The sequence below is a fragment of the Bombus huntii genome, unplaced genomic scaffold (genome assembly GCF_024542735.1).
Source record: "Bombus huntii isolate Logan2020A unplaced genomic scaffold, iyBomHunt1.1 ctg00000067.1, whole genome shotgun sequence".
Taxonomy (NCBI): domain Eukaryota; kingdom Metazoa; phylum Arthropoda; class Insecta; order Hymenoptera; family Apidae; genus Bombus; species Bombus huntii.
In genome coordinates this window covers 68,356-85,253 of record NW_026099326.1, presented here as the reverse complement: position 1 = coordinate 85,253, position 16,898 = coordinate 68,356, and the positions used below count along the sequence as shown (strand labels likewise).

Genomic DNA, 16,898 nt, shown 5'->3' with positions numbered 1-16,898 from the left:
TTTCACACAAATGTACAACTGTAGGGAAATAATTATCTCTGATTTTTCGGATGTTAGGAATCGACAATATCGCATAACGGAATGCTGTGTTCTACGTATTCTATTTTTGTTACGAAAGTGGTACAAACGAAGTCCACGTAAGAATAGTACAACAAAATCGGTTGAGGTTAGGTTATCGTGCAGATATCGCGGCTTTTGCATTGGAAATCACGCAACTGCCAGTCTCGTCGTTCCTTGTAAACGAAAGAAAGGTATTGTAATCGGTCGGAATTAACATAAAACTCGTCGCATGCGACCATATGGCCTGAATGTTGAATAAACGAGAGTAGAGCGCGAGCTATGTGATTCTAACCGTTTAGGCGGAAACTAATGATTGTAACCAGAGCCGAGATATATGCCAATATTACTTTGCTCGACAAAGCGTATAAGATGAGGAGAGAATCGCGATAAGGTAGAACAAGAGACAGATATTCTCTACGTAAAGCAAGTCTGTCAACTAGATTGAAATCCTATAGCTATAACTACAGTGAATCCATATTCTGGCGAATTGTCTTTTCACAAATGAAGCTTCTGAAGAACGGAATTGATACAATAACTACTGTTCATTCATAACTACTGTTGTAAGAATCTATATATTTGTCTATCTATATCTATATATATCGATCTATATATATTTGTCAGAATGTCATTTTATCAAAAAACCCATCCTCTGTAATCATAGTTTAACGAAGCATAATTAATAGAAGAGGTAGAGCGTTAAGTGGAGATGATTTAATCACAGTTAAGTAGATAAATCTCTATATTAGTCTCTTTAATTAAAATGTCCTACGTTTTATTTGCGTCATTTTTTTTCTTCATCCAATTTAAAATGTTTAAATAACAATAGCCTATACAATATAATTTTATGTAAAAAAATTGATTATACCATGTTTATTACAGATATTTAACATTTTTGTGTACATACAAAATTTAGATTATACCTCGCTTGAGAACAAAAATTCTATTTGTTTTCCTAACATGTACTAATAATTATTGATCAAACTAGAAAAAGCTGGAGGAGATTACTTAGGAAGATTACTTAGCATCTTATATTCCTGGCAAGAGAAAATGAAAAATTCGTTTCTTCTCTTTGCTTCCCTGTTCCTTCTTTCCTCCTTTTTCCCTTTTTACATCGCGTTGTTTTACATCGCAATTTACATTTATTTGTAAAGTTTGAATCTTCTCGATATTGAAGATGTTGAAGCTGCAAGTATGTATTTCATTTTAATCCATTCGAGACCGAGATTTAATTGTAAGACGATACCTAGGTGTCGGTACGATCTGAATGTTTAGTTAGAATGATTCTGTGTTTTACTCTCTCCAGGGTATCCTTTTCATACTTTGATTTTAAATCGATGACAATCTTAAATAGTATGCCTCATATTTTTAAAATATAAAATTATATACTATGTTATTCTATAATGTATTATGTACAGTCATATATATATATAATAATTCTATATTGAAAAAAATATGAAATTAACATGATATATACATTACTACATAAGTTATATATAAAATATGTATACTATACCCTTGCCTACTGACTGATATGAATTTCTTTCGGTCTCGAATGCGTTAAAAGAGAGCGCAAAGAAGGCGAAATTACTTATTGTAATTAGTAAAACGACCTGAGAGGCAGACAGATACAAGAAAGAAGGAATATTATATTAGCGGCATTATCATGTTTTTGCTCTCTTTAAGTCTTTCATCGAGACAGACAATCTACAGGTATTAATCGACCAATTTCTCCAAGCTGATAACTTCGAATTGATGTTTATATATAAGAAGTGTTATGTGTTAATCTGTCTAAATGTTTAAAAGGTGTTATAAATTAAATGTTGTTAAACGATACGTAATTGCCTTTTGATCGTAAATTTTACTATCAAGGGGTCTTTTATGTATGCGTAATCATTGTGAATTATAACAATTTATGTGATCGATATTAAAGGTGTTTAAAAGCATGTAGTTTTTTTCTATATTACTATTCTCCTATATTATTATCCTATATTATTATAGCATTCCTATATTATTATAATATCCAATTACATGTTGATACACAAGATATACAGATTATTATTTATAACGTTTTGGTTTTCTTAATTGAGTCATTCATTTAGTACAAATGATAAGAAATTAGTAATAATTCACAAAAAAAAGGATATCGTAGTAGAAATATTATAAAAAAACATTTTCTGTTTTAGTGTAGAGTTACTCCTTCTTACAGACAGTGTCGTACAAATCTGTACGTCTCTGAGAAAATGTAGGTATCTGAGCCCTTACTTCCTCAACAACTTTTAGATCTGATAGAAAAAAGAAACATACGAAGTAATAAGTAATGCTTACTAATAAATTCAACAAATACAGAGGAAGATGGCTAAATCGATAAATTAACGAGACTAAAAATTAATTACATCATGGATCTCTCGCTTTTAATTTTAAGCTGTAAATTACCGATATCGGTGACTGCCATATTCTCTTGAGTTTCCAAATCGTAAAGAATCTTTCCCCAGGGATTGGTCAACTGTGTATGTCCCCATGCGACGTAACTTGCTTAAGGAACACGAGCCGGTGATATGCAGGCAACGTATAATTGATTATCATTCGCTCTGAAACGCTGAAGTAATGACCAGTGCAGTGGTCCAGTGGTCATATTGAATGCCGCTGGATATATCAGCATTTGGCAACCTAACCCAGAGAAGCAGGAAATATGAAGCCACCGAATACCAATTAACTTCGTAGTTGCACGGTTCACATTCCATCATTTCTGAATATGCGAGGACAGTCCTCTTATTGTGCTTTTAATTCTTTTATTTGTTTCATTTTCAGCAAATATACTGGTTTTTTAAATTAAGCTTCTTTTTATACAGAGTTACAGATTATATTAATTTTATATAGAATATATTTAAGAAAGATATTTAATTTTTTGCTAGTTAAGTATTGATCGATTAAGTTACTGTACCTTTGTTCCGATAAATGCGTGCCATTTCCTCGAATCTAATATCATAGCAAATGCCAATACCTATTTTGCAGCCCTTCACATCGAACGTCGTTAGGGAGTTACCAGGACTGAGTGAATCACTCTCTCGAAAAGTAATCTTATTAGGAATGTCGATGTCGAATAGATGTACCTAATAACATAAAAATGTGGTCGCTAATTCTATTGCTGCAACTTTTGTAATTTAATATCAAAGTTACCAACTCCTAAACTTTAATTATTTTTTATTTAATAACTGACAGCGTTTTTATCACTTTCTTTTATTAAAAAATCTTATCATTTAATAATGTTTAAAAAGGAGAAAAAATAAGTATAATAATATTTTAAGTATGTGAAAAATTTATACAACAACAAACACATTACAACAAAAATGGGCGTTTCCCGTATCATAACGTATTTTATAAACCGTAAATTATAGAATTGGTTATAGTATACGTATGTACATATGTATATTCCTAAATTATTCCTAGATAGAGTCACTTTCTTCACCCCAATATTTTCAAATTCAAAGCCATAAAGGAATATATTACTTACCTTTCGGTGTTTTGCTATCAAAGTTCCATCGGGACCCCAAATAGTACAGGTATTGTACAATTTAGCGCCCTCTATTTCAGGCATCGTACCACCAACTACATAGATGTTGTTTTCTTTAGCTGCGTTCGATGAAGCAACGCTCGTTTCACCATCAGGAATACTCTCGGCGTATTTTGGAAAGTACTCTGCATTGCAATATTTCAATTAATGAAGAATAACTGTCTTTTGTTCCAACCATAAATTAAATTGAAATGTTTGTCAGTTTTTTATTTTTTAAATTATTAAAATAACTAAGTTTTATATTTCGACTTAATTAAATATGCAATTACTTAGCTAATAGTATATATAATAAATTGTTTCTACAGGTTCAAAATGAAAAATGAATATTTAGAAATATTTAATTACGACAATGCTATTTGTGTTAGCATCAGTGGCTTGTTACTCAACGACTTTGCTAGTACTTTTTGAAACATAAAGTTAGTTTTCAATTAACACTTATACTAGAGGCGGAATTATAAATGCAAAATAATTGATAATACTAATTTATAAGTACCTAATTATTAGTATCTTAAAAAATATATTTATACAAAAATCACGATAATCATGAAAATGGGGAAATCCTATATTCTCGAATCAATTCACAATTTATTTTGTATATTAATTAGATTCCGCGCTCATCAGTACGTACTCACTGGCGACATCGAGAAAATGTATCGGCAATTCCTCGTACGACCAGAGGATCGGAAATATCAAAGGATATTATGGCGCAGCGCGAGTGGAGAAACAGAAACATATGAGCTTAACACCGTAATACTCTTATCATAGAAATAGAAGCAGTCCTCAATTCCCGCCCGCTAACTCCTATCTCCACCGATCCAAATGATCTCCTAGCCCTCACTCCCGGACATTTCCTCATTGGCGATTCATTAATGTGCTTACGTGATCGAGATTTCAGAGACATTCCATCGAACCGACTCTCCAAATGGCAGCATATCCAACAGCTTAAACAACATTTTTGGAACCGCTGGCATAAGGAGTATTTGAACGAGCTAACCAACCGCAATAAATGGAGCAAGGGTGGACACAGCATCCAAAAGGGCACAATCGTCATCCTCAGAGAGGACAACGTTCCCTCCATGCATTGGCCTCTGGGCCGAGTTATCAAGGTTCAACCAGGCGCCGATGGTGTCATCCGGACAGCTACAGTTCAGACGGCAAAGAGCATTTTGGATCGGGGCGTCAAAAGGCTTGTCCCACTGTCAATTCAACCCGATCTCGAGAAACCCGAACAACTAGCCACCGAGACGAAATAAGATGGGAACTTCAACCACACCTCGCTAGTTTGATCGGTACCCTCTCAACGGGGGGAGAATGTTACGCCATGCGGCTTACAATAGGTCATATTCTTAACTATCGATCGCGGCACTATAATGTCGCAGACGGATCGTCGCGTCTGCCCGGCAAACAAACATTGTAGTGGCAAGCGCATGGTTCATTAAGCAGGGCGACTTCCAGAAACGTCGACTCGTGGCCCGTATTTTACCTCGCAGTAAAAGAATGTGGCGTGATCCGAACGTAGTGGGGGTCGCCTTCCAGAAAAAAGGAAAAAAATCGAAAGGCGTTCAGAACTTTTCGAGAAGTCGAACCGTCAACACATGTGGTATGTCGCGCATTACTTATCAACCAAAACGCAGTTACATTTTTTTTGTTCCATTTATATCTTTCTAGTTAATAAGTTGTTGAAATAAACATTAATTTATTTGTGTTAATTCTGTGGAATTTCGTTGAACTACCCTTATTATCATAATCGAAATAAGGGGATCGATCAGTTCGTGGCGTCGATTATTTAATCGTAACGGGAACTTACAACTCTCGTTGACGTGCTATCTCGCGATCGCGTCTCTCCGCGAACGGTCGAAACAAAATGATTCACTAAAAACTGTCCTGAATTCCTAAGAATTTATTTACCGCAAAACTGACAAAGTGTTTATTTAAAACATGAGGTTGAAGGTAGTCCTTTTCTTTCATTTCATTCATTTTCATTTTCTTTCTTAAGTATGGCTAACACAATATCTAATCAATTAAAATTTTATATTTTCACGTGAAAAGTTTCTTTAGATAATTATTATCAACATGATGACTAACTCTTACGGATTAATACGTGTCTGTAGGGCAATCCGGTGGACTTGATCGGCCTTTTACTTCGAAAGTTGAGTAATCGGTGTCGCTTTCTTACGCATCTTTGAACTGTATAAATGTTTTAAAATTGTTTGATCCAGAATGTACCACACCGGACAATCAAGAAGGCAGGTGCCTTGACTACAGAAAATGTAAACCTCTGCAAGAAATATGGCAGATACAGTACCGTACAGCCACCGATTTTTATAGACGATCAGTGTGCAGATACCAGGGCAATGTTACGATCGTTTGCTGTCCGAACGATCCAAACAAAGAGAAGAGAGAAATTTTAATAAAAACTGTGTATAAGTATAAGGCTTTGCGACCACCATACTGTGGTTTTAGCAACGTCTCTCATACCAGGGTGGTCGATGGTAAACCAGCTGAACTTGGTACGTTTTATGTCTTTCTTTCCGATTAATAATAAGCCATTTACTGCAAAGAATGAACTTTAAAGGCATTAAACAGCACATCAATGTACATTTCAATTAGACTAAATAATAATGCTATGATTTTATCGGTAGTAACTTTACTTATTAACTTGAATTATTTCTTTCTTTTACTTCATGTTAGGAAGAGTATCTTTTTGCTTGAAATAAAAAATTGATATAGGAGTAATAATATGGATAGAGATCAAAAACTGTTAGGGCAGAAATTACACGTTTGAACTTTATAGTTCAGTATAGTTCAAATAGAAATTATATAGAATTATTTAATAATTTGTATTCCACTGGAATAAAAATTTAATTTCTGTCTTTATCAAATCTCTATTTCAGAGTATTTGTACGTATGTACTTATCGTCTGCTGTATGATCGAATATCGAATAGGTAATAATCGTTGTTACCCGTTATGTGAGAAAAAATTATGTATATTCACAACTATGACTATTGCATTTTAGGCGCTTGGCCATGGATCGCTGCATTAGGTTTTCGTAATCCCCGAAACCCAGACAAACCACTATGGAAGTGCGGAGGTTCCCTGATATCGGCTAGGCATGTTTTGACCGCAGCACATTGTGCACATATGGATGGAATAGAAAACATACACAATCATAATATTGTCATTCTTAGATTGGTGGAGGAGGTGCCATTTTCGAGTAAGTCCTCAAATATATATATATATATATGCTATTGAGTATTACTGAAGTATCATATCCTGAAATTTCTTACTGTACACATATATTGTGTCATAAAGCGTGTATAATTCTTTCTCATACTTTTGGTCATTCGTTTCCTGCATTTTCATTTATTTTTTTATTTTTCAGGGTACGTATATCCCATTTGTACGAAAGAGCCCCTACGAAAGAGCAACTTCGTCGGCTATAACCCCCTTGTTGCTGGATGGGGAGCATTAAGATATAGTAAGTGATATCAATTTTATAATAAAATTAAATAGTTCCAGTCTTAAATATCTTTCTTATTTTCTTCGTAGGACGACCACGACGTAATGCATTAATGGAAGTACAAATGCCAGTGATTAAGAACGCCGAATGCAAAATAGCTTATTCCAAATTTCCTAATGCACCTGATATCACTGATGGTATAATATGCGCCGAACATGCTCAGGGTGGAGAGGATTCTTGTACGGTAATTAAGTTACAGAGTTACTACAAACTATACGGTATCTGAAGACACGTCGATTCGAATTAACATCAAATCGACGTCTTAAACATTAAAAATAATAGATAAACACAATTTAATAGTTTTGCCCACTTCTCACACCTCGTTATGGTATTTAATCTAATTTCCTTCTAATCTTAGTTTTGCTCAAAATACATATAACATGTACGTTATAAATTGGAGTATTTCAATACACAAATCAATAGAAGATTATTACTGTATATAAGTATAATTTCAATACAATTCGATCGATATATTTCAGTATCTTTGATTAAAAATTTAACGATCCTTTCAGGCTGACCGCGGCGGACCACTGCTGATACAACATGAATTAACCTCGTATTTAATAGGTATTGTGTCTTATGCTTATAAGTGCGGCACAGCTGGGTATCCCAGCGTTTACACTAGGGTCACATCGTACCTTGACTTCATTCTCCAAGCGATGCAATAATATGATATTACTGTTCCATAAATATCATTGTGTAAAAAACGTAAAGTTGGATTTTCTTATTGTGGAGATAAGAAACAGCTCAAATTTACATTGTTTTGTACGTTACAAATTATAGGCTTAAAATGTACGAAATGTAACTTTGAAACGACACTAATTTTTTACGCACGATAAACCTCCACGACTTAGGTATGTAAAGATGATAAACGTGTATTAATTCTATTAATTTGGTAATAATAAACCAACTTTCTGAGAAGTTCTGTAAATTTCGTTTCTGTTGTATCAAGAGAATAATGGAATATTCCACTTAGATCGTATACTTCTTGTACGTACGTACAAAATTTTCCGGCTAATCTAAAACACTTCATAAGATAGAGAGCTTCTGGAAATTCGGACACAGAGAGTGCATAAAATACAAGATAAGTCTCGTGTCTTTCAAAATTATTTTTTATTCGCTAAAAACGTCCTGTGTACTCATGCAATCACATGCAACCTCGAAACTTCACTTATTTTTTATCACTTTCCAATTCAATACACAGTTTCTGCATTTTTGACTATATGTAAGAGAAATTTCCATTCAGCCAAAGGTGTACTTACAGATTATAGATTCCTATACGACTCTCAGTAAAAATTTATCCGCACTCCAGATAGTTAAAACTTCTGTCGACCGTATTGATCCATCTGCACTCTTCGTATGACGTCAATATCTGTTCAGTGCTGTTGCGCAGGTTTCTTTGTGTTACGTCAATTCGTTTGTGACCGTTGCGCGAGTAATGGCGCTTTGCAATGGTGATTTGCAGGAAAACAGTGCAGGATGCTGTGATTCGTTTCTTGTGGTCGGAGGTTATGTTTGATGCCTATATTTATCAAAGATTTAATGCACATTATGGAGAAAGTGTTTTGTCACGAAGTGTGTTTGAATGGGCACAAAAGTTCAAAGAAGATCGCACGAGTGTTATGAAAAAACAGCTGGACGCCCGTCCACATCCACGATGACAACATTGAACGTGCTCATGAACTTATGCTCTATGGAATAGACGAGTGACACTGGATAATGTGGCAAATCATTTGCAAATCAGCCACGGCTCTGCTTATGCAATAGTGCACGACAGATTTGGATTTTAAAAAGTTTGTGCGAGATGGATGCCGAAAAAGCTGATGAAAAGGTGAAGACGACGATGCATTCGTGGTTCGCAGCTCAGCCCAAAACATTTTTTAATGAGAAAATACAAAGGTCCTTCGGCAAATGGACAAAGTGTATACAGAAATCGAGTGATTATGTCAAAAAATGATGTATGTCTTTTTTGACAATTGCTTAAAATAAATTCTACACCGACAGAGCGGGTAACTTTTTACTCACCCTCGTAAGACACTTAAATTTCCAATCTATTATGATGAATAAAAGAGCTTATACTATTAAATCTAATTGTATTTTGTTGCATGAGAGTACACGTGTATGTGATGTACATTACCTTTATATCCCCTTGAACGCTTCAATATTGCGCATATATACTATATTTTGTACAGCTTCTATAAAATTTCGTATGTTTGTTTAGGCTGTTAATCTAGAGGCTGGAGTACAAAGAAGTGGCACAATGATGTGGGCTGATGACATTTATAATTATCAAGGAATCACCCCTACATTCGCTCAGGTATATATCGTTGACTATAACGTATTTAACATATATGATTGTTAGAATATTAATAATTAATTTTTAATTCTATCAGAATTTTAATGAAACTGTCCCTTGGGAAGGAAGAACTGATACCTTGATATCACGGTTTGTACATCCTATATATACGACAAATTTTAGAACATTATATAACGAAGAACCAGATCGTCGTGGCCATGTGATGTGAATAAAAGGACTTGAATTTGATGATATTTTTATAATGTTAGATAACATAACTAAGTATCTTCACAGTAAGATAGGATGACATGGTTTACATGATCTTAATGTTGTTCACTCGAGTGATGATATTATAAGGAAAAGCGTAATATCACAGGTAGGATGATTCATAATTTAGAACTACTAACTCATGTATGTATTAAAAATTAAAGAAATATATTAAATTTTATAGGATATTTATGTTTAGTAACCAGTAATTCAGAGATTGGTATTCATGGTTACTATAACGAGGCTGTAGAAACGCACCCTTTCTTCTTTGCAAATGGTCCTGTATTTATGTCTAAGCCGAAACTGGAACCTCTGAATAATTTAGATTTATTCTTGTTATTTTCTAAAATACTTATCTACAGTATACCATAAGGAATGATACCGTATCGCACCTAATCAAGTGCCTTAAGAAACATCAACAGGATATCACAGTAAGTAATCCCTTATCGACAGATATGTAAGTAAAAGTTATGTGTCATTGTTATACACAATTATGTGTTAGTGTTATACACAGTTATTTATCATTTTCTATTAATTCAGTTGTAGCCACTACAATATCTATGACACTGGTAGTAATTATAAGAACAATAATGATGTTCTATAAGAGGAAATGATGATTAGGAACAAAAACTTACAGGTAAGTCAAAGTATATGTTATTTGCCATTTGAAAAGAAAGTTACTAACTTGGAATTTTTTGATAAATAATAATTGTGCAAAATATATTGGATTTCAAATTTGTCAAAAATTGATATTTAAGAAGCATTGTAATAATATAACATTAATATTTTGATTTTTCAGAAGATATCATGCGGTGGATGGATAATATGCAAAAAATATTAAGCAGTATATGAATTTTCGTATTGCGTAGAGATAACAAAATGAATTTTAAAAAATGTCGACACGGTAATAAGAAATAGCATCATGACAAAGAATATATAAAGACAGTTTCATTTTTTATAAATAAAAATTTGTTGTTCCAGATTTTGAAATACAGTGAAACGTTTAATTAGTATCTTAATATCTTTAAATAATTATTATTTTAGAATCAATTGTAATTGTATCATACGTACTTTTGAATTCGTGCAAGAACATATGTAATTTTGAAGTAGTTATTATTAGGAAACTGTTAGACGCGAACAGTATGCGAAAAGTTAGTATGCAGTGTAATAATTATCAATCAAAACACAAGAATTAAATTCTTGAGGAAAAAATTTCCGGAATTTCTTATTTACATGATTATAAAGAAATCCATAATAAAAAGGAGCTGCTTTCTAATACTTCTCTTCCTTGTAATGCCTACGTTAACAATAACGAGGTTCGACTTTTTGTTTTTAGAGGGATACTGGAAAATTTGAAAGTACAGTACCATTGGGAAGAAAATCACGATATTGAAAACGATATTTGCAAGTAAATTTCCAAAAAATCTGTTTTCAAATTTTCGCTTTCTATTTCACATTAAAAGAAAGGGAGGGCTGCCTTCTTTTTCTGCAAGACAAAACAAACATTCTTAATCTCGTATCAATGAATGATGTCAATAAGTTATTTTTCTTTTCAGATTGAACAATATTCCAGATTTATTCATAATTTCATACTACGCGAAGAATAGACTTTCATAGGTATATAAAGGAAATATTAAGTATAGGAAAACTCTTTTTCGTTGTAGGTGACATATGCTTCACGGTTGAACACATGTATTTTTGAACACATATAAATGAAAAAGTACTCTTATGGAGAAAAAGAATTGATACCTTCGATTGACATTAGATAATGTATATAAACTTATGAACAATCACTATCAGTTTGTATTTTAGGTGCACACGCAGATTTGTTGGAGTTTTTATAAAATGTACTTCCTGTACGAACGTTTTATTCTTCCAAATTTTACGATACTATGTCTCATATAATAACTATATGGATTAAACGTAATATAAATGATCCGAAAATAGACTCGAACGACATTAATTGTCTTTCTATTTATACCAATATGGAAAATACAAGTAAAGCTGGAGCAATAGTATGCAAGAATGGACTATTTATTATTTTAAACCAAATCATAGCATATTCAGAATGCACAGTATTATCATGAAATGTAAATGAATCAGTTGTAAACGAACGATTTTACTGTAAAATCATTGCCTCCTTTTTTTCATCTGAAATATAGCAGCAATGAGTACATTCTTTTAATATATAATAAAACAAGATATCTTTATAAAGTTACATATGTCATCACTGGTAACTGTTATCTCGTATGACACCAAATATACCGTTAGTATGGAATGATATTTTTATGAAGATATACTTTAATGATAGATTTTATGAATGAAACGTTATATAAGAAAAATTATCTCTTGTTATTCTATGAAGTGTAGTAGCTAATGAAGATTAATTTTACGAAGTATTAGAGCAAAAGAGAATTAAAAAATTAAAAAGATCTAAATAAGATTGTTCGTGTGGCTTAATTATCTCAATTCTGGTACACCACTTGTTACATTCTAACTAATTAGCGCTAAACAATAACTTGCAAATATTAAAGATATTAACACTTAAAGGTTTTCAGGAAATTTTATAATATTTGATTATTGTATATCTAGTCATTGATTGATAAAATTTCTTGTATAAGCATAGATCGAGGTTGACGTCATACGCAGATTGCATATCATTGACAGGTATCGTTTTAATTTATTTTATGGCTAGAATCGTTTGAATATTATACGAATAATTATTTCCATTCGAACGATTAATAAATCACGTACCTATAAAAGATATATTACGAAAAAGACGTGACGAAACAAAAAAATATTGGAAATTCCGTTGTCATTAGATCAATTATTTTTGCAATGATTTTTATTTCCATGTAATTACATATGAAATGGCTAATTCATTAACATCTCCTCGAATCGAATATAATTCGTTACACTTCACAACGATTCAAATAATGGACGGGAAATATATAATAACTTTCCTGTCCTTGCGTTAAAACAGTACTGTACAAATCAAATGATACAACCTAACCCCAACCTAACCCCAAAAAACCCAATTACATCCACATTGCATGACAGCACACTTGCAATGGATTTTTGTGATTTCAATGTCACAGACAATGACACAACTAATCAGAACACGTTCGAGGCTATAGACATTGAAATTACCGCGTGTTTAATACGTTTAAAGCATAAATCTAAATTTCACGCGATTATTTCTTTGTACATTGTGAAACTCTTAAATTATCTTAATCGAATAAATAATCCTAATGTAATAAAACATCTTGAAATAGACCTAGATATCTGAAACAGAAACTCGAAGGATAAGAAATCCTAAAAGGTACTAATCCTAAAATAACAAACTCCTAAATAATAAACAAGTGATAAAACCTGTTATAAATAATAAACCTTACCTGGAATAATCAAATCCTAACTAATCGAAAATAAAATAAGGCAAGCAATTCTTAATCTTTCAAGTAATTTTTCCGAAAACACAGAAAGATAGAGAAATTAAAAAGACGCAGCACAAATTGCAGCACAATGAAAGTTTCGGAGCGATGAATACGATCGTATTAAACTAAATAATTTTCAAAAGTGAAATTACACTGAAACGTATATCGATGATATTTGTCATTTCTACGATCTGTTTCGCTTGGTCGTGCTTCTTTTCTGATGTAAATTCAATTTATAATACGAACTAAGTTTCCTTTATTATTATTAGTCCTGCGTCTTTTTAATTCGTCACTTCTTTTATTTCAGAACAATGACGGGCTCCAAGATGCTGTTCGGATGTTTGGCGTTAATTGCTTTTCTGCATCCATTAGTTCACGTTTGTACTTCGAGTAGTACAGCTCAAGGTTTGTACTTCGAGTTGTCTTTTTCCATGCACTTCAAATTCCAATACGATCTGGTCACGTGGCCTTCGTACAATTTCGAAATTTTACCTGTTTGGTAATCGTCAATGAAAAAAGAAGTTATGCGTGACCTCAACACATTGAAACAATTTTTATGATTTTTTATTTGCCGGTTGGTCAGCAAGTTAATGGAAAAATTTCACTTAACTATTCGCGTTAATCTCTTCGGTTTAACTTTTGGGAAATGCTTCGTTAGCTTCGGGAATATTCCAACGATTCGTTTTACGTACAAAATAAGCATGATAAATATTACATCACGGTAATGTAATATCGGAATATATTAAAGGTGTAATTTTGTTCGATTAATTATAATTTATTAATAATGGATTGAAAATACAGATATTAGTTAGACAGAGAAACGATGTTTGATTAACAGGAAAACTAAATGCAACGCTCGTATTTACAACAAATAACTTGACAACTATTTGGTAACTCTCTCTCTCTCTCTCTCTCTCTCTCACTAGCAACTCTAACACTCGACAACACTCGCAACTCAATTCTAACGACTCTATGCTTCGACGTCTCGATCAACTCTGATTCTCGCAACACGCACACTTTTCGATTCGCTTTGGATAGCGAAACCGTCCTTCTTCTAACGTTGTCTATTGTTTCCCTCATACCTATGTAAGAACTACCAACTACGTGCCTTTAGTCACGTAGGCACTCTTAAATGTAAACGAACCACAGAAACACGACGTACACGGTTTTTCTATTTTCAGCCGATCTCCAATCAAAGCTATTCTACGATATTACAATCGGCCTTTCCTGACAATCACATCTGCCCTCAGATGTGCTCATCATCGCCGCTCGCACTTACATCACTATCGTCAGCATTCCACCATTTCATGTGATCGGCTGCCGTGGAAGTTGTACGTGGCCCTTCGTGCTCCCCCTCTCGCTGCACTATGCATCGGTCATTTCGCAGGACTTTTATCACCCGATACGGTCCAAGAAACTTCGGATGCAGCTTTAGCCCGGGACCCCTCTGCATCCTCTCGATTGCCACTAGATCTCCCGTCCTGTATGCTGTCGCCTTCTTGCGTCTCCTGTTATACGCCCGCTTGTTTCGGATTTGGATCTCCTCAATCCGTCTCTTTGCGTCCGCACGCAGCTGATCTCGTTCCTCTTGGAACACCGCGGCCTGTTCGTCCTCGATGCTACTGCTCCTCTTTCGCTCTTCCTCTATCTTCCTCTCCGTTGTTTGTTTACCCATTTCACTCTTGTCAGGGGCTTTGATCGTCGTGGCAGCATCGTGACATTTTCGTAGGCTCGGTTCGTACATGGAAGACGTTAACAACTTACCATCTACCGAGACTATGATCTCTTCTTTTTCGAAGGTCTTCACGTTCATCGTGTCCTCGACAATCCCATCGTCGTCCTCGTCATCCACATCCTCTGTATATCGATATTATTGGAGGGATTCCGCACGTGCGACTTCCCTTGTCTTTTCGTTCGCCTTGCATTCACTCTCTTCGAGTCTATCCGAAAACTTGAAACAACCCTCACATCCGCAACGCTATCCTTCTCAGTAAATTCGCAAATATCATCAACAACATCCTGTTGCTGTTGTTTAGCCAGATTCTTCCTCCTCGTGATGTTCGCTAAGTCCTCCTGCTGGCCGCAAGAATCCGACGAGGACACCATCTCGTGGTCCACTTTACCAATCACCACGTGTCTTGCCACTATTCTCCGTTCCTCCGACACTTGCTGCACAGCTGCCCGATACTTCTTCAAAACTTCTGCTAACTCTTCTTTATTTTCTTCCAATTGCGACAGTAGCTCAGTTCGTTCGCGACTAGCTACATTAACACGATCTTCTGCTTCGGAACGTTGCCGCAGTACTTCCTGCAACGAAGCCTGCGTCTCATTCGGTTCTTGCTCCAGTGCCTGTTTCGCTTTAACTGCAACTGCTCTAGCGCATTCTGCATCTTCTAACTGGTTCTTCAGCTGTCGTAAAGCTGCTTTACCCGTCGAGTCACCTTTCGATCTCTCCAGCATCGTTTGAGCGTCTCTTAGCAATGCTTTGGTTCTCTTCAAATCTCTTTTTAGCCTATGTTGCATGTCCTTAACGTGTGACAAATCTATCTCACTCGCCTGTGTCTCTACATCTATCTTGAGGACTTCCGGACACTCATCGGGATTTTCGTCCTTTATTCTACTAATAAAAGATTCTCCCCCTTTTATACTTATTTCAACAGTGTCCAAAAAGTCTGCGCCAATAATAAGCGAATGTTGCATCACTGTGTCTGGAACTACGTGTATGGTTATACAGTACGACTCATTGTCTATAATAATGTTCGTGGAAAATTTCCCGAGCGTAAAATTCCTTCCGGAACCGACACCGCCAAATCCAACGATTTCCCGACTTAATCTGGGCGCTCCGATTTTCACATGCTGATCTGCTCGCATTAGAGTCAGCTCACTACCGGTGTCTATCAACGCGCTCAATTTGAAATTTTCCATCTTAACATCCTTACCACGCCTTGTTTGTAACGACCGAAACACGCTGTAAACTTTTTTTGAGGGCTCACCCAAATTGTCGCAACTTGATGCGATGTGTCCGTACTCCCTACATTTGAAGCAATTGTAGCATCGCGTCTTCCTCGCATCTCCAGATCGACCGGGTTCCTTGTTCCTCTCGGTTTCGGAAAGCTTCGCCACCGGCTTTACCCTGTTACTCTTCGGCTCCTCAAATTTCGTCCTCATCTCCATATCTCTTTTTATCGCTTCGTAGCGCCTGAAACGCTCTTTTAATTGCTCGATATTCCTGGCTCCGTATAGCACAGTCTTGTTCGCGACCTCGTCGGGAATGCCTTGAATAATGTAGTCTATCAAGGATTGCGTATCAACCCTTCCTTGTTTTGCAATCCCGCACATGTGATACATATATTGTTGCAGACTCTCATCTGCTTTCTTCTTTCTATGGGATAACTCGCCATGTATCTGTTGGTCGCTTACTACATTTTCAAACTCATTCCTCAACGCCTTTTTTAGCTTTGCCCAGGACTTCGCGCATCGTTTTTGTCGTACGAAGGCCTGAGCGGAGCCTGCGAGTAATTTCTTAGCATAGGCCACCATGTGGGCGTCTGACCAACCCCACACTTCTGCCATTTCCTCGAAGTCTTCCACCCACTGATTTACCCTCAGCAGATCATCCCCGCTGAATTTCTCTAATGAGTCTTCCACGTCTTTAAGACTCAACATCGAACCGACGCATACCTTCTGCTGCTACTCATCGCGGTCCTGATACACCGCTCGCGTGCCTCTCCTGTATTCTCGCGCGCCTT

At 35.2% G+C, this 16,898-nt stretch overlaps 1 protein-coding gene and 3 long non-coding RNA genes across 5 annotated transcripts; 3 read left to right on the top strand and 1 right to left on the bottom strand.

Annotated features, from left to right (window-relative positions):
- Window positions 1-915: 915 nt before the first annotated feature.
- Window positions 916-8,927, bottom strand: LOC126876227 (uncharacterized). Its single transcript, XR_007694015.1, has 5 exons — window positions 8,415-8,927; window positions 3,572-3,756; window positions 3,002-3,170; window positions 2,494-2,727; window positions 916-2,342 (listed from the first exon to the last, which is right to left on the bottom strand). It is a non-coding gene; the product is annotated as an uncharacterized LOC126876227 (long non-coding RNA).
- LOC126876205 (venom serine protease Bi-VSP-like) lies at window positions 6,438-8,474 on the top strand. Its single transcript, XM_050639075.1, has 5 exons — window positions 6,438-6,577; window positions 6,649-6,846; window positions 7,015-7,110; window positions 7,182-7,336; window positions 7,665-8,474. Exons 1-5 carry the CDS (start codon window positions 6,559-6,561, stop codon window positions 7,818-7,820), a joined length of 624 nt encoding a protein of 207 aa, XP_050495032.1. The 5' UTR covers window positions 6,438-6,558; the 3' UTR covers window positions 7,821-8,474.
- Window positions 8,924-10,139, top strand: LOC126876244 (uncharacterized). 2 transcript variants are annotated; one of them, XR_007694034.1, is made up of 4 exons: window positions 8,924-9,161; window positions 9,374-9,469; window positions 9,546-9,824; window positions 9,900-10,139. It is a non-coding gene; the product is annotated as an uncharacterized LOC126876244 (long non-coding RNA). The 2 variants fall into 2 exon arrangements; XR_007694033.1 differs by having other exon boundaries at window positions 8,924-9,469.
- Window positions 10,140-10,222: 83 nt separating this feature from the next.
- On the top strand, window positions 10,223-12,158 carry LOC126876250 (uncharacterized). The gene is made up of 2 exons (XR_007694042.1): window positions 10,223-10,352; window positions 10,515-12,158. It is a non-coding gene; the product is annotated as an uncharacterized LOC126876250 (long non-coding RNA).
- Window positions 12,159-16,898: the final 4,740 nt, after the last annotated feature.

Coding starts and splice junctions, on each gene's coding strand:
- LOC126876205 (XM_050639075.1), top strand. Junction 6,847..7,014: donor GGAGGAGGTGCCATTTTCGA/GTAAGTCCTCAA, acceptor TTTATTTTTCAG/GGTACGTATATCCCATTTGT. Junction 7,111..7,181: donor ATGGGGAGCATTAAGATATA/GTAAGTGATATC, acceptor TTTTCTTCGTAG/GACGACCACGACGTAATGCA.